The following is an 18,242-nucleotide window of genomic DNA, read 5'->3' as shown; positions in this document are numbered from 1 at the left end:
TTGTTATGGTTTTGTTAGTTTCCTTTTTTGTACATTGTAGTCGCCAAAAGGCATTAGTTATAATCTCACTAAAAACGAAAAATTAAGATTCATCGAAAAGAAAAACGATTTGTATTTGAAATAAAAGATTTGTATTTGAAATAAGAACAGTATATATATTTTTAAATAAAAAAATGTATGTTTGAAATGTTTCTATTACAGAACCAATGTTCAATTTTTGGTTCATAAATTAAAAAACTAATTAAGTTTCTTTAGTCATATCTTTAATGGCTATACTTGTTTATGACAGTCATACTTCTGTTCTGAATTGACTGAGTTGGCAGTTCTCGACCGTAAGCAACTCGTTCCGTTACGGATGGCAGATAATGAAACAAGTAAAAAAGTATAGGTCGGTTTTGCCGACAGCCAGTGTTCGATTACTTAAAAATATTTTGACTTCTGTTATGATTATTCAACCTCTATGGAGTGGGTTTTTTTCGGCCAATATTATGTATTTTGTATCGGACCTAAATAAATATGATATAAATATTGCGTCGTGCCAGGTTTGGACTACATCGACTATATCCTTCACTTTAAATGAGATATGTGAGAATTTTTAGAAAAGGTTAAAATGTGCGTGAGTTACCAGATATATTCGACCGAAGTATTCCATTTTTATATCCTCCACCTTGGAAAGCAGGGTATATTAACTTTGTCATTCCGTTTGTAACATCCTTAAATATTCGTCGTAGACCCCATAAAGTATATATATTCATAATCAGCATAAATTCTAAGTCGATTTAACGATGTCCATCTGTCTATCTGTTGAAATCACGATACAGCCCACATTTTTTGACGTAGAGCGCCAAAATTTAGTAGAGCAATTTGTATTGTGTCTAGGATGGTTGGTATTGAAAATGAGATATGTCGGTCCACGTTCCCGATATTTGGTATTTTGATTATTTTTGCCACATTTTTTCACTGATTTGTCTAAAAATTGATATTTGTGGGTCATAATGGGTCCTAGTTCGTGTGGCGGAACATTGTATGTATAGGTCCACATTTTGGTATAGCCCCCATATAACGGTACCTCCCGATATTCGGTAATTTGATGATTTTTGACACATTTTTTCACGAATTCATCTGAAAATTGGTAGTTGTAGATCACAATGGGTCCCAGTTCGTGTGGCGAGTCATTGTAATTATAGGTCCACGTTTTGGTATAGCCCCCATATAACGGTACCTCCCGATATTCGGTAATTTGATGATTTTTGACACATTTTTTCACGTATTTGTCTGAAAATTGGATTTGTAGGACATAATGGGTTCTAGCTCCGTTGGCGAAACATTGCAAGTGTAAGTCTACGATTTGGTATAGCCCCCATACAACGGTACCTTCCGATATTCGGCATTTCAATGGTTTTTGACACATTTCTTCTAATGTTTCCTTTACCATAAGGTGGAGGGTATTAAAAGTTTGGCCCGGCCGAACTTAATGTTTTTTTTTTACTTGTCATATTTAATCTAATGCAGATAAAAATACTGGTATCGGCAAAATCACAAGAAAATCGGACATTTATATCCAATTTTATGCGAAATCATGAATTCCCTATTCACCTCAGGCTTCTGCTTGAGAGACATATATTTAGATATAGCAAGTTGTAAAGAATCCCTGACTTGATTCACAAGTTATGACAGATAAAATTATTGAAAATTGTTACCCTTTAAGGGCTTCGCAGATATATATCATCTTCACAACAGATCGTTGAGCGTTTTGTTTTTTAAAATCTTGAGCCCTATGTGTGGGAGGTACCAGAAGAAATGGTTCGATCTTTACCAAATACAGGGTGAGATAAAAAAACTGCAACAAAGTCAACGCCATAGTTTTTACTATGTATCAAATGATATATACCCTCTATATCATTTGATACGGTCAAAACGTGCCTAGTCGAAATATCGGTTTTAGACCCTAGGTTTCTTTGGACCAAATCCGTTTCAGAACATTTGGAGTCGATCTAGCGATGTCCGTCCGTCCCTCTGTCTGTCTGGCTGGTGCGTACGATAACTCTCGAAGGGTCCAAACTTGGTACATCGTAATATTTTTGTCAAACTTAGATCGAGTTCGGAGATGGGTAACATCGGTCCACTCCTTCTGGTACCTGCCCCATAAAAGGTCGAAAATTTCAAAAAAAAAAAAAAAATATTTTCTGCACAGAAAGTGAAAGAATAATCCGATTTTGCTCCAAATTTGCAAATCCGAATATTTTCGTCAGCGCTAGGTCAGGATGGACAATATTGATTTATTCTATCAAGTACCTCCCCACAAAAGGTCGAAAATTTCAAAAAAAATATTTTCTGCACAGAAAGAGAAGAAATAATACGATTTTGCTCCAACTATGCAAATCCTAATATTTGTGTCAGTTCTAGGTCAGGTACAAATAATATGGGTTCAGTCCATCAAGTGCATCTTTCACAAAGGTTCAAAATTTTGAATAATTGTAACTCTTATAAAATGTGATGTACAAATCTGATTTTCTTCAAATTTTACACATCCTAATATTTTAACAAACACAAGATCTGGTGCTAATATGGAATATATGGGTTCACTCCTTCTGGTACCTTCCCCACAAAAGGTCGAAATTTTGAATATCCAATAAGCTTATAAAACGTGAAATTAACATCCGATTCCATTCAGACTTGGCACAACTCAATATTTCCGTAAACACAATATATCACAATGGCATATCTCAATATATTCCGTAAAGATGGTAGAGATCTGACCATTTCTTCTGGTACCTCCCTCACAAAGGGTAAAAGTTCCGATTTTCTTGCAATTTTGGCCATACCTATATTTTATCTGTATTAGATGAAATAGGGAAATGGAATACTTTGTCCGACTACATCTGGCACCTCACACGCATTTTGAAATTTTCAAAAAAATTACCACATATCTCATATAAAGTGATGGAAGTAACCCATATAGTTCAAATCTGGCACGTCACGATATTCATATCATATTTATTTAGGTCCCATACGAAATGGACAATATTGGCCCATTTCTTCGGTCGGCAAAGCCGACTGATACTTTTCAACTTGTTTACTCTCTTATCTGATTCCTCGTATCAATAATAACATATACGCTAAATTTAAAGACTATAGGCTCAATATTTTTATATTCAGGCCAAAATATGAGTTTTCGTATTTTTTTAGTATCATTTGGTATGAATTTTCAAAAACCCCACCAACTTGAAATTTTGTATGCCAAATTGCAAGTTTATAGTCCTGGCTATTTTTTCTGGGCATTGATGAGCCAATGAGACCTCGTATTTTCCATCCATGGTGGGAAAGATGTGAAGTGGTCTCAACATTACCCACGATTCATGAATTGATTTATGTTTATAAATCTTAAATGGGCAATTCCGTGTTGTTATTATTATTATTATTTCATGCAGCCAATGAAAATCAAATTAAACCACATTACGAATTTTCCTATCAATGCATCAATGGATTTTTTGCTCGGAAATTTCACCGCTAAAGAGGTAAAAATAAAACTAACTTTGTTTGCAATGCTAAGTTAGAGGCCTCAAGGCAAAGTGAGCTTAGGTATAAAATGCATATTCAAACAGCTTCCAGTATCAAACAATCAATACCTTCGATTAGAGCAAGACGTTCAGAAGTTACAAGTAAAAAATTGAAAAAAGCAAAAACAAGTGAAAAAGTTTAGAAAAAATTCCATTCAAAATGTACAAACTAGTGATTCTGTGTTCGGTGCTTGGTGCTCTCCTGCAGATGGGTAAGTTATAACTGATAGATACACGTCTTGCTGAAAAAATTTTGTTTTTAAAATTATTTTTATTTTTTTTAATTATTTTTTATTTATAGCAAACTCCCTAAAATGTTACGATTGTCGCGATGAGTATTCCTGCAAAAATGCCTCCACCGTGGAATGTAATCACACCAATGCCCTGCTGAATATCTACCAAATTACAAAGTCGACAAAGTTTTCATGCTATGTTGGTGTTTATACATCAGGTAAGTTTTTAATTTTATTCGTTTCTTTTTTTTTTCAAAATGCAATTCTCTTCAGAATCAACGAAATTAAAAACAAATATTAAATGACTCAGTTCAAAATAGATTCAATGTCAAGTATATTAAAACCGCAGTAATAATTTTGTTTATAAATAATACACATGTAGACACATAAAACATACATGTATAAATATTGAAAACGATATTTTTTTATTTATTTTTTTTTTTGAAATAAATAAGAACCCCTAACCATTTTTGTTAATATTTTAAATACGTTAATATTTAAAATAAATATATATATATTGAGATTTGGGTTCTTAAGGCAATTATAGATCATTATATTTGTCTTGAAAGAGGAATATTTTTATCTAAATTATTTAAAATTTTTTTTAAATTTTTTAAAATATTAAATGTCTCTTATATGCGAAAATAAATATATATTTCTTTGAGATTTGCCTTCTCAAGGCAATTTTAGATCATTAAATTTGTATCTTTTATCAAAAAAAAAAAATAAATAAATAAATAAAATAAAAAATAAATAAATAAATAAATATTAAATGTTTTCTTTTTAATTTTTCCAGGCGGCAAGGTAGTCTCCGATGTCCGTGGTTGCATTCTCACAAACGCCATTACGTGTGATACTCCTCCCTCAAATCCCCACTGGGTGCAGAAGACCTGTAATGTTTGTTCCGAGGATTTGTGCAATGATCGCAATTCGGTTGGAACAATCTCTGCGAGTGCTGCAGTTATGATTGGTGTTTTGTTTGTGGCAAAATTATTTTTATATTAAAAGTTACTGTTTAACATAAAACCAAAAAATTGTAAAATATATAATATACCCTACTAGAATCTCAATATAATTGTGGATTTTTTAAAAAAATTGTAATGGAATATTTGGGTTAGATTTTTTTTAAAGATTATCATATCCCTGCCTTACCCCCTGGAAAACATTGCCATCGTTCTCCACTAATAAACAAACGTTGTTTTTATAAAAACAACAATAAAGGGATTAAGCCTGACCATTTTGCAACAACAAAAGATTATCAGAATTTTTTTTGCGGAATTTTTGTAATTTTTTGGGAGACTATCTGATATAAAATTTTTGTGCGAATTTTATTTTTTCTTTGCAAGAGCTATTTCGGTCATAGTCATACACTTTTTATACCCTCAGCCAAAATGTGCCTCATCGACCAAATTCGTTTCAGGATATTTGAAGTCGATCTAGCGATGTCCGACCGGAGATGGACCCCTTCTGACCCCCAAAAGAATATTTTACTGCACAGACAGAGAAAGGAAAATCCGATTTGCTCCAACTTTGCAAATCCCAATATTTGTATCAGTGCTAGGTCAGGTGCGAAAATAGAAAATATCGGTCCACTCCATCAAGTACCTCCCCCTCAAAGGGTCTAAGTTTTGAATATCCAGAAGCTCATAAAATGCGAAATTAATATCCGATTCCATTTAAACTTGGCACATCTCAATATTTCTATCAACACAAGATCTGTTATAAAGTTGGTAGATATCGGGCCATTCCTTCTGGTATCCGCATCACAAAGCCTCAAATTTTTGAATAACCAAAACGATTATAATATTCGTAATAGGCATTCTGTTCTCTTCATATTTCATACATCCTATTATTTCTACTAACACAAGATCTGTTCTGAAGATGAGATATATCGGTCAACCCCTTCTGGTACCTCCCCCAAAAGGGGTCAAAAATTCCATGAAGCTTATAAAACGTGAAACTTACATCCGATTCCATTCCATTAGTCCAAGATCTGTTATAAAGATGGTAGAGATCGGTCCAATCCTTCTGGTCCCTGCCCTACAAAGGGTTAACTTTTTGAAAAACCAAAACGATCATAAAATCCGAAATCAGCATCCAGTTCTTTTTATATTTCACACATCCCATTATTTCTACTAACACAAGATATATATTGAAACCTTCAGGTTCTAAGTAGATATAATAAATCTTTACTGCAGAAGATGTTAAGTGTATGCCCATTATTTGATGTAGCCATCCATATATTCGCATGTCGATGAATCTAGCTTCAAATTCCTAAAGAATCAGCTGTTTTCTTAGCAATTTGCAATTCTAGTTGAATAAAAAATTTAAACTATGGTTTTAGCACTCCTTTATTTTTCTTGATTTTCAAACCTTAACCTCCATGAGCTGAAAATATTGTCAGTACTAACCTATTTGTATCTTGATACAACCACGGTCAATGCTCCAATTAGAAGAATTCACTTGTCAATATGTTCTTAAGAATTGGACACATGATCGATAAGGCCTACAATTTGCTATTTATATTAATTGGGATCAATATTTCGCGCCGACAACAAAATCAATAAAAATAATGTGACACAAGGTAATTTTGAACTGTGGAGGTTTGTTTTTTAATGCAAAGAGATAAGATATTAAATGTGGTTTGTTATTGCAACAATTCATCAAACCGGGGTATTGTAACCAGGGCAGTTGTAAGAATTTATGGAATTTATGTGTCAAAGAGTTTTATCGTTTGTAGAAAAAGTTGCAATTTCTCATTAATAAAATTAATTATATTTTTGAATCAAATAATTAAATGATTTTGAAGTTTTAAACACGAAAATTCCTTTAGACAATTGGACTTTTGGAGTGAGGTAATAGATGTAGTCGATAGATCCATTCGCTTATAATATAAGGCATATTCATATTACGTCTGTATAATATTGGAATATTCTTTTGTGGTTTTTAAATGCAGTTTGTATTGCATATCGAGATTGAAAATCTAAATATGACTAAAAATATATAATGACTTTTTACGCTTGGATTTTCAATTTTTTTAAAGGCCTATAATCGTAGATTTCTTTGAAGAACTTTCAGAGAAACAAACATGGATTTTTTTAAAGAATTTTTCGGAAAGAATGTATTATACCTAGAGGAAGGCCTTGGAGAATAACCGTGTATTAGTGTCTGAATCGCACATTTTTTAAGTATATTCAAATCTATCTATCAAATCTTTTAAAGTTCATTGTTTTTTGAAAATATTAGTGATTTAAGGATTTTTTCAGAATATTGCATTTGCTCGTTTTCGGTTTTCGGTATCAGTCGGTTTTGCCGACAGATGTATACCCTCAGCCAATGTTCGATTATTTAAATATATTTTTACTTCTGTTATGATTATTCAAACTGTTGACCCTATATGGAGTAGGTTCCAGTATTGTCCATTTCGTATCGAACCTAAATAAATATGATACAAATATCGCGAAGGGGTTGGCAGATATATCTCATCTTCACAACAGACCTTGTGTTAGCAAAAATATTTGGATGTGTGAAATTTGAAGAGAGTTGGATGCTTATCTTCCTTTCTTTGAGCGTTTTGTTTTTCAAAAATCTTGAACCCTATATGGGAGACGTACCAGGAGAAATGGTCCGATCTCTACCATCTTTATAACAGATTTTGTGTTGATGGAATATTGAGATGTGCCAAGTGAGGGGAATCGAATGTTAATTTCGAGTTTTAGGAGCTTCATGGTTATTAAAAATTTTACCCTTTATAGTGGAGGTAACGGAAGTAGTGTACCATCTAATAAAAATATTGTGATGTGTGGAATTTGAATTTGGAATTTATAATCGTTTTGGTTATTCAAAACATAGACCCTTTGTGGGGGAGGTACCAAAAGAAATGGTCCGATCTCCACCATCTTTATAACAGATCTTGTGTTAATGGAAATATTGAGATGTGCCAAGTCTGAATGGAATTGGATGTTAATTTCGCGTTTTATGAGCTTCATGGATATTTAAAATTTTGACGCTTTATGGGGAAGGTACCAGAAGGAGAGGACCGATATAATCCATTTTTACAGCAGATCTTGTGTTAGTAAAAGTAATAGATTGTGTGAAATTTGATGAAAACCGGATTTTTATTTCGGTTGTTTATGATAGTTTTGGTTATTTAAAATTTTGGCCCATGTATGGGAGGTACCAGAAGGAATGGTTAGATCTTTATAAAAATCTTGTGCTGATAGATGGAGTGGACCTATATTGTCAATTTTCGCAACTGACATAGCATTGATAGAAATATTAAAATTTGCAGTGTTGCAGCAAAATCTGATCATCCTGTGCAGAAAAATATTTTTTTTTTAAATTTCGACCTTTTGTGTAGGGTTGTACCAGAAGGAGTGGATCGTTATTGCCCATCTCCGAACTCAATCTAAGTTTGATAATAATATTATGATGTACCAAATGGGATACTCCCTTCGAGAGTTATGGGCGCACCAGCCAGACAGATAGACGGACCGACCGATCGTCTCCAAATGTTCTGAAACGGATTTGGTCCAAAGAGATTTTGGGGCTATCGTTATTTCGATGAGGCACGTTTTGGTCGTATCAAATGATATATATCCTCTCTAGCCATATGGCTTGGGGCATAGTAAACAAAATTTAAAATCTCTGGTAGCAAAATGCCTATATAGGTTCACTTTTTCCTGAAAGCCTACATTTAATTTTACCTCCCGATATTTGGTATTTTTAATTACTACTTTTAATTATTACTGATAATGCAGGGAGTATGTATTTCTCATTACATTTTGTCCCCAAGTAATGCAAAGTATGTGGAGGTCATTACTTGTAATTCTGAAAGTGGCACATACACCTACCGCATTTTTACTAGGTCCTTTTACAACTCTTTGTAGCAGTGCATTTCATTTTAAAACGCACTTCCTCTTCCTTTCATTTTCCAAACAGCACAACGTGTTTGTTACGCTCGTCCTTTCCCCCGTTCTTTTGTTTTATAGGCTGCTGCATGTGTTAGCTGCATCAATTTTTCAAAAAGACCATCATCGATCAATTAATTAAGTTTAAGGCTTATGGTGTTTGGTGTTCGGCAGACTTCTGCTCTGCCAAAGCTTTTCAATTGATTTAAATGGTATTTTGCCGGGAACAACATACGGCAAATAGAGAGCCTCAAGATTCACCTTGTTTTTGGATGTAGTGTTATATGAATGGATGGCTTTAGGTACAAGATACCGGATAGATATGTTTTGACTTCTCGTGGCTAAATGTGAATCAAATCGTAGAGAAAGGGGGAGTAGTTGAAAAATATTTAAGGTGTATTTTAAATGAAGTCCTCCCTTGTATATGGAGATTTTGAAAGATACGTATATTAATCTTGACCACACTTGTATTCTTTAACTAAAACCATAAGTTGTTATTGATATTTTTTTCGGAATATATGAGCAATTTCAATTGCTCATACAGATTTGAGCAAAAAAACAAAACATGGAAGTTATGTGGCTATGCCACTCACAAATTGTCTAGAAACTTTGTCATAAGTTGGCCAAAACCATTAGAAACTACAAGGAACACCATCCAGGCTGATGACTGCATAACCAGTAATGATGGCAGTATTCAAAACATGGTATCAGATTTCAAATATAACTACGCCATACATTATAAATGTAACTTGTAGAAAAACTCCCATTGAAATATTTTGAAAAATATCCATTCCTCATATAAACGATACCAGAGCCATGAGAGAGTGGTGGACAACAGAATATCCTTCAAACAGACGATTTGGCTACACCAGTTTGGATACACGTAGATGATACGTGTCTTTCCTTAAAAGAGGGTAAACATTGATGCATATCTGGCAATCAAATTGAAAGTTAGCCATTTGTCATTGTTGTTGTCAAAGGGATTGCTTTGTGTACTGGTATAGCTGGCCATATCCTTGCGTTGTTGATTTTAAATTTTATGGGAGAAATTTTGAAATATATGCTTCTTATAAAAATTTAATTAATTGATAGATTTCAAAATTTGCGTTTATCTAAATGCATGATATGCATCAATTTATGGGAAATTGGATAAGCTATAGGTACGAGCCAGATGTGTTGCTAAGAGACATAGTCAGTTCGGTTGCTAATTTTTATTTTAAATGTAAAATCCAAAGAATGTTTAGGTAAAGAGAAATCTTTGGTTTTTCAATCAAGATTAATTTTTGAATTTGGGATAATCATGAGAGCATGGATTACTTCGTATAACATCTAATCATCCAAAGTCATATTAGTATAATATGAAAATGGACATAACTCATTTACATAACATTTTTGTCATATTTATACCACTTTTATCACATTTGATAAAGTTTATACAAATTTGGAGAAGATGGATAATGGATGGATAAAGTTTTGTATTATTTGGATAACGAGGATACCTCATTTGAATAATATGGATAAAGATTTGTATTATTTGGATAGCGTGGATAAAGTGTAGAACCCATTTTGATAACGTGGAAAAAGTGTATATGCCATTTGGATAACGTGGTTAAGGTTTATACCTCATTTGGATAACGTGGATAAATATGGACATTTTTTACAACTCATTTGGATAACATCAATAGAGTTAACATCACGCGTATGAAGTTTATTTTTTATTTGGATAACATGGATTGGATTTATACTCTATATACACAACCTGGATAAACTTCATACCCCATTTGGATAACGTGGATAAAATGTATACCTCATCTGGATAACGTGGATAATCTGTATTCCTCATCTGGATAACGTGGATAATCTGTATTCCTCATCTGGATAAGGTGAATCAAGTTTATACCGTATTTAGATAATATGGATAAAGTTAACACCTCATTTGGAAAATGTAGATAAAGCTTTTATTGTGATTGGATAACGTGGATAAAGTTTTTATAATTTTGGATAATGTGAATATCTTTTATAACCCTTTGGATAACGTGGATAAAGAACACACGGTATTTGGATATCGTGGTATAAAGTATATACCGAATTTGGATAACGTGAATAGAGTATATACATTGAGTTTGAATAGCGTGAATAAAGTATATGCTAAGTTTGGATAACGTGGATAAAGTATATACCGTCTTTGGAGAACGTGGATAATGTATATTCCGACTTGGGGAACGTGGATAAAGTATATACCGACTTTGGAGAACGTGGATAAAGTATATATAGAGCTTGGATAAAGTATTTTCTGAGTTTGGATAACGTGGATAAAGTATATACCGACTTTGGAGAACGTGGATAAGGTATATACCGACTTTGGAGAACGTGGATAGAGTATATACCGACTTTGGAGAACGTGGATAAAGTATATACCGACTTTGGAGAACGTGGATGAAGTATATACCGACTTTGGAGAACGTGGATAAAGTATATACCGACTTTGGAGAACATGGATAAAGTATATACCGACTTTGGAGAACGTGGATAAAGTATATTCCGACTTTGGAGAACGTGGATAAAGTATATACCGACTTTGGAGAACATGGATAAAGTATATACCGACTTTGGAGAACGTGGATGAAGTGTATACCGACTTTGGAGAACGTGGATAAAGTATATTCCGAGTTCGGATGACATGTATTAAGTATATACCGACTTTGGAGAACGTGGATAAAGTATATACCGACTTTGGAGAACGTGTATAAAGTATAGTCCGAGTTCGGATGACATGTATTAAGTATATACCGAGTTTGGAAAAAGTGTATAAAGTATATACCTCCATTGGATAACGTGGATAATGTACAGGGTGATATAAAAAAACTGCAACAAAGTCACATGCCATAATTTTTACATTTTTTTTAAATTTTATTGAATGAAAGCAAAAAATACCGGAAATAGCATCAAATTTTAGAATGAGTTTAGATTTGTCCGAATTGGTCATCTTTGACACGAATTATGACCTTCAAACGGCCAATGAAACCGTTACACGCTGCGGTATTTTGGACCATTCCCGGCGAAGCGCTTGCTTAAGGTGATCGACACTTTGGTATTTTTTAGTGCCAACCTTGCTTTCCAAAATACTCCTGACACAATAGTCCAACGGATTGGTATCCGTAGATTTTGGTGGCCATTGTGCGCTGGAAATGAAGCGAGGAACCTCATTTTGTAACCATTCTTGTGCGATGGTGCTGAGTCCTGTTGGAATGTCCAAGGTCTGCAGCCAAAATGTTTGCGTGTCCAAGGTTTTAATACAACCTCCATAATATTTTCGCGATAATATTCGGCATTTATTCTGATGCCACGGTCGATTAATACGAACGGAGAGCGACCATCAGCTATTATGGCGGCCCACACCATCACCATGGCCGGCGCTTGAGTTCTGGTGGCCAACCGAAGGTGCACATTTTCAGCTGACGTCTTTGGCAAGTAAACACGATCATTCTGAACAACGAATGTCTTCTCATCGGAGAAAACCAAATTCGGCAGTTAACCACTTTCGGCCAAGCGAAACCACTCTTTAGCTCCTTTGAGTCTACTTTCTTTCTGTTGCGTTGTAAGTTCTTGCACTTTTGGGATTTCAATGGCTTTACCCCGAGCTGATTTTTCAATATTTACAGAATGGAATATTGCGATATGCTCAGGTCACAAGCCATTTTTCGGCCACTGCGACACGGGTTTCGTTCAAGTCGCTTCTTTACTTTTCGAACCATTTCTGCTGATGTTGCTGTTTTCTTCCGTCCACTTCCTTGACGTCGGGCTACGCTACCAGTATCACGGTAACGAGCGATGGTACGAGACACAAAAAATTTTATTTATATTTAAAAGCTGAAGTGCTCTACCGATAGTCACTTGTGGTTTTCAGCCAAATATAAAGAAATCACACTATCACGCTTGAATTCCATCACGAGTGATTTTTTTATGGAAAATTCTGACCAGAATGATTTTCTACGGTTGTAAACAATATAATGAGCTGTCACTGGAAAAATTTTAACAGCTGTCGGAAGAGTGGCTTAGAAATGACAGTAGTTCACCTGTCTCACAGCAGTCTCACCCTGTATTTTCTATGCCATTTTGGATACATTTTTGGTTAATATGAATTATGTTTTCCCTTCTATCCATATAATACGGATAAAGCTCATGCTCAATTTACCAGTATTTTCATGACCCTCAAATCTGAGAGACTTTCGTTTCATTAATATATCGATACTTCCAAAGCCCTCAAATGACCTCCGCCATTTCAAAATCCTTGAATGCAATTTAAAAATTAGTTTAATTTTCGTTGCTTTGCATTTGCAGCTGCTCTCTCGCACACAGCGAACTGCTGGACGACAAACCTATTCAATGAGAAGAAAGGACAAAAAGGACGAGATTTCAGGTCGGGGCAAAATGCATTCTATACAGCCTTTTGTGTTCTTTGGCGTTTGCTGTCAATCTGTCAAACGTGATAATTTCAGTGGCAGCTGGTCTCTTAAATTTGTCCATGGCAAACAGAATTTTGGTGTTGAAATTCTGACAGCAGCAGCCGCAGGAGTCGAGAGCTGGGCAGAAGCGACCATCACCCATGTGCGAGTTAAAACTTTAATTGGAAACAATTTCTGGAAATACAAACAAACAAACAATTGATGAATTTCACTTTAACAAAGTTTAGATGGTTGTTTCGTCCATCAAAATATCCATCCTATTTTATGCAAACTCAGAGACAAGGCAATGGAATGGGAGCCCTCAGAGTTGGGTGGCTGGTAGGCCGACCAATCAATGAATGACACTGCTGCTGCATCAGGCATTAATGCTGGCCATAGCCAGCCTCGGTGGCTTAAAACCAACATGATCGGGCATCATAATAATATTTGACAGCTGTTCGGTTGCAGCATAGACACATGGCTGGTCCGTCGGTCTAGCTATGGCCTCCGGTTAGCCATTTGCGTTCACTTCCATGTTTGTTCTTTATGATGCAGTCCCCTTTTAGGTTATGCAATATATTCCTCCCCTATGCCAGCTATCCACTGGGGGTTCGGGGAGCTTATGCAATGTATATCGGTGTGTGCGTGTGTTTGGGTGCATCCATAATAAAGTTAAAGTGTGAAAGTTGGTGGCATTAAATGACAGTTACTGTCTGTTATTTGTCATTTCTGTCGCAGTTTCTGTTGTCCATTAGATGTGCGGAGCGCGAGAGTGAGTGAGTCAGTGTGCGTGTGTGTGTACAAGTGTATAAATGCTTGTGTAAAGAACCCCATTGCGACCATCACCATTACCAGCAACAGCATCAGCACTAGCGATACATGTCAATTTAAGCATAATATGCTGGCTATGCAGGGCGGTAGGGGGAGGATGCAGGGGCCCTCTATAATTTGTCCCGTAAACGAAGCCTATGTCGAATTTACTGAAAGAAAATTTTGTCTTACAATTTTCCACAGTGGAATCTAAATGGAACCCAAGATTCGAAGCATCTCTATGTCAACAGAAGGTATATAGTATAAGTATAATCAAATCGGCTATGACAGTGGGGGCTACTCTGGAAGATGTATGTTTACATTCCTTCCAAACACACAAATTGTAGACTGTCTGTTGATTGATAATTCGGTTCTTCAGTGGGCAGCTGAACTCCTCGCAAATATATTCAATGTAGGTCCACTTTTTAGTATTGGCCCCACATTACGATCCCTTCTGATTTTCGGTATTGTAACGTTACAGAATCTATCAGGTACATAATAGGAACAAGCTAACAATAGCAATAACAAAGGATACTTAACAGCAGTTATTTCCTAACCGACCTTCAGCGACACAATATGCCGACAAAGAACTCTACCACCATAAGCAATGATTACACCACTTATCGAGGAATAGCCACTCATTTACTTTTATAATCATAACAACACATGAGAAATAATTCTCATTCACTTGGCTATGGTGGTGACATACAATGTTTTCATTTTGGTAAGCCCCCTGCTTGCCCCCTCCGTATACGTATTGATTTCAAATAATTTACTGACCTCCGACTAACAAGAATTGTAAGCTGGGAATATCTTTTTTTGTGGCAGGCTCTTATTAACCTAAATGGCTTATAATACATTGACACTTAGACTTCGGGCTCCTTGTCCCAACAGACATTTAGACTAGTAACGTAGAGGTAGTCGTAGACTTTAGTATCGCCCGACTAACAAACCTCCGAGCACCGATACGAGTTCTCGACCATCTACTCCTCGTAAAACGACCCCAACACCTGTGAGATAAAAACCTTTTACCAGAGTTCCCGATTATAGCGAGCGTCATCACCGTGGTTTCCGACCAGAGTTCCCGATTGTTACCCAAGCAGCGAAAACGTCTACAATCCGATCAGCAAAATCATCTACAACCCTAGCATCATCATCGTGGTCACCGACCAGAGTTACCGATCATAACCCTTGCGACAAAATCGTCTTCAACCCGGCAGCGGAATCATCTATGGCCCGAACGTCATCACCGTGGTTTGTGACTAGAGTTCCAGATTATTACCCAAGCAGCAAATCATCTACAACCCGATCAACAAAATCATTTACAACCCTAACATCATCATCGTGGTCCCCGACCACAGACCAGCAAAATCATTTCATCATCTTGGACCCTGACCAGAGTTACCGATCAAAACCCTTGCGACAAAATCGTCTACAACCCGAACAGAAAAATCATTTACAACCCGAGCGTCATCACCATGGTCCCCGACGACCATTCGCCGATTATAAACCCTACGGCGGCAAATATTTAAACCGAACAGTGAAATTATCTACAGCCAGAATTCCCAATTATCCTTGGAACATCTGTAATATAGTGTTCCCCGACGACCATTCGTCGCAGTTCCGATTATCGTTCAAATCGTCTACAGGTCAAAAAGCGAAATCGTCTTCAATCCGAAGATATCATCGCGGTCTCGATGATCGAAAACCATTTATCAGATATCCGGATTACCTTTAAATCGTCTGCAAACCGAAGATCTTCATCGTAATCCATGGATACTCGACGTCCATTCATCAGAGTTGCGATTATCATCCAATCATATGCAACCCGAAAATCATCGCGCAATGTAAATCGGACACCCGATTTACATTTATCAGAGTTTATCTTCAAATCGAAAGAGAAACCGAATCTGTAAGTTCGGATCGGGCCGAAACTTTAATACCCTCCACCATTTGGAACGAATTTGGCAATTTTCCGTTAAAAATTATGTTAAAATCTTAAATTCTGAATGTAGCCGTTATATTAGGATCTATACGAAGACGTGGACCTGCACAGACAATTTTCTGTCCTAGCTGTAGTACCCATTATGAACTTCGAATACCAAATTTGAACCAATTCCGGTGAATAATGTCGCTTAAATCATCAAAATACCGAATATCGGGAGGTACCGTTATATGGGGGCTATACGAAGACGTGGACCTGGAAAGACAATATTTGACTAGACTGTAGTATCCATTACGAAGCAATTCCGATGAACAATGTCGCTAGAATCATCAAAATACCAAATATAGGGAGATACCGCTATGTTGGGGCTATACAAGGACGTGGCCCTGCACAATCTTTTGTCTTAGGCTGTAGTATCCATTATAAACATAAAATACCAAATTTGAAATAATACTGGTGAATAATGTCGCTAAAATCATTAAATTACCGAATATACGGAGGTTCCGTTATATGGAGGCTATACCAAAACGTGGACCTACATGGCACATTTTCAATACCAAATCCTGCAGACATTATATAATTTGAGTAAAATTTTATCAACCTACTTCGTTTCATTCGGAAGCTAGAGCGATTTCCACAGACGGACATAGCTAAATCGACATAGAATTTTATGCTGATCAAGAATATATATATATTTTGTGGGGTCTAAAATGTATATTTTGAGGTGTTACAAACGGAATGACAAACTTAATATACCGTCCATACTATGGTGGAGAATATAAAAACTCCCTCCATGATAGGGGTACATTTCCGAAACCCATATTTTTAGATGCTTTTTTACATATGTATAAACTAGACTGTTCGAAATATCGAACACTGGTTACTTGGAAAACGAAAAATCGGATATTATTTTTTATTAAATTTTTGACATCAGTGGTCCCAAATTATCCTAAAAAAATATTTTTTTTTATTAAATTTACTTTTGAAATAATTTGAAATAAAGGTCGAATTAAATAAAAAAACAGAACATTTTTCAAAAACAAAAATAAAAATTAAATCTCAGATCGAAATGGGTTAAATCCACATTTACGCAATTAATCCCGAGTTGTATGTTATCTAGCATTTAAATCTATATTTTTTTTTTCATTAAAATTAGTGGCTTATAAAAACCCTGGCTGCGACTAAGTTTACCTTAGCTGAAGAGAGAAAATCACGTTACAGTTTTTAAAAATTGTTGGCCTCTAATTTTCAACGAACTCAGCTATAATTTGAAAATTGTTTTTTTTAAGTAGACTACTCCTCTTAATGAATACAGGGTTGCTCATATTCGACGAACCCTCTGGCAGAGATGTCACATCGCTTAATGACATACCGCGTTTGAAGCAGAAGTCCAAGCAGATTTTTACTATGAACCATACACGCCACGCGGGGCTCTGAATGGTTGAATTTACATTCAACAGAAGAAGTCAATTGTGAAAAAAAATGTGAGAGTGCGCCTTCTAAGAACACCATTAGCGTTTATCCGAAAATTTCGACTGGTAAGCTCTTTTCTAATCCGAAGAGGCTATATAAAGTCGATTAGGCGATCGGCCAGAATATCGCTGGCCGTACGAGCGTGTTGAGAGGTCCCCAAGAACCCCAAAAACGCCGTTCTCACATTGGGCATGGCTCGGCCATTTAAAGGAACATCGAAATTTTAGGAATCGTGAGGATAGCTGATTTGGTTACCAGTCAATTTTCGACGTTCCGACCAGCCATTTTTTACGTGTTTCCTCGTGAATATCCTATCTATCTGACATAGAAAGTTCAGATCTTTTTCATTTCAGATCCTTCTCATTTATGTAACGAGGATCGGGTCATATCTTCTTCATAAGAATGTTGTGCCTATAAACTCTACAGTTATTTGCAAGGCCTTGTACATCCTTGCTAAGGATGTACCACTCTCGATGGCGCCCAACACCTGCAGCTATTCATAGATTTGCATTTGCATGCATGTGACAGTATGTCCTTATTTATAAATGGGGTAGTTGGGCAACTATTGCAAATATACCTACAAACATTCACACTCACATGGTACCCATCCATACCGTATTTCGTATGTGTGTGTGTTCATGTATTCGCTTAAGCAATTAACATAATTGCCAAAGGGCCTCAAAGGACAACAAAAACAGTAACAAACACAAACGCGTGCTCACACACACAGTGTAACAAGTCCAGGCAACAAAACTGTTGTGCAAAAAAATCGAGAGAACCGACATGAGAAGGTCATGTTGCTGTGTCTGTGTGTGTGTTGGCAGTTTATGCATTGTTGTATTGTTTAATAATATTTTAATAATTTT

General features: G+C 35.8%; 2 protein-coding genes across 2 annotated transcripts in view; one reads left to right on the top strand and one right to left on the bottom strand.

The window, feature by feature from the left end:
- Positions 1-3,598: 3,598 nt before the first annotated feature.
- On the top strand, positions 3,599-4,857 carry LOC101889164 (uncharacterized). The gene is made up of 3 exons (XM_005177386.4): positions 3,599-3,772; positions 3,862-4,011; positions 4,590-4,857. The coding sequence occupies exons 1-3, from the start codon at positions 3,721-3,723 to the stop codon at positions 4,796-4,798; spliced, it is 411 nt and encodes a 136-aa protein (XP_005177443.1). The 5' UTR covers positions 3,599-3,720; the 3' UTR covers positions 4,799-4,857.
- A 12,233-nt stretch (positions 4,858-17,090) lies between these two features.
- LOC131803666 (serine/threonine-protein kinase 26-like) overlaps positions 17,091-18,242 on the bottom strand; it is a 3,647-nt gene continuing 2,495 nt past the window's right edge. Inside the window, 1 exon segment of the mRNA XM_059125111.1 lies at positions 17,091-17,099. Coding sequence (XP_058981094.1) covers positions 17,091-17,099 — 9 coding nt within the window.

Source organism: Musca domestica, unplaced genomic scaffold (genome assembly GCF_030504385.1).
Source record: "Musca domestica strain aabys unplaced genomic scaffold, Musca_domestica.polishedcontigs.V.1.1 32, whole genome shotgun sequence".
Taxonomy (NCBI): Eukaryota; Metazoa; Arthropoda; class Insecta; order Diptera; family Muscidae; genus Musca; species Musca domestica.
Note: the sequence above shows the minus strand (reverse complement) of the source record. Positions and strands in the feature narration are given on the sequence as shown.

Coding starts and splice junctions, on each gene's coding strand:
- LOC101889164 (XM_005177386.4), top strand. CDS start 3,721: ATGTACAAACTAGTGATTCTGTGTTCGGTGCTTGGTGCTCTCCTGCAG. Junction 3,773..3,861: donor TGGTGCTCTCCTGCAGATGG/GTAAGTTATAAC, acceptor TTTTATTTATAG/CAAACTCCCTAAAATGTTAC. Junction 4,012..4,589: donor TGTTGGTGTTTATACATCAG/GTAAGTTTTTAA, acceptor TAATTTTTCCAG/GCGGCAAGGTAGTCTCCGAT.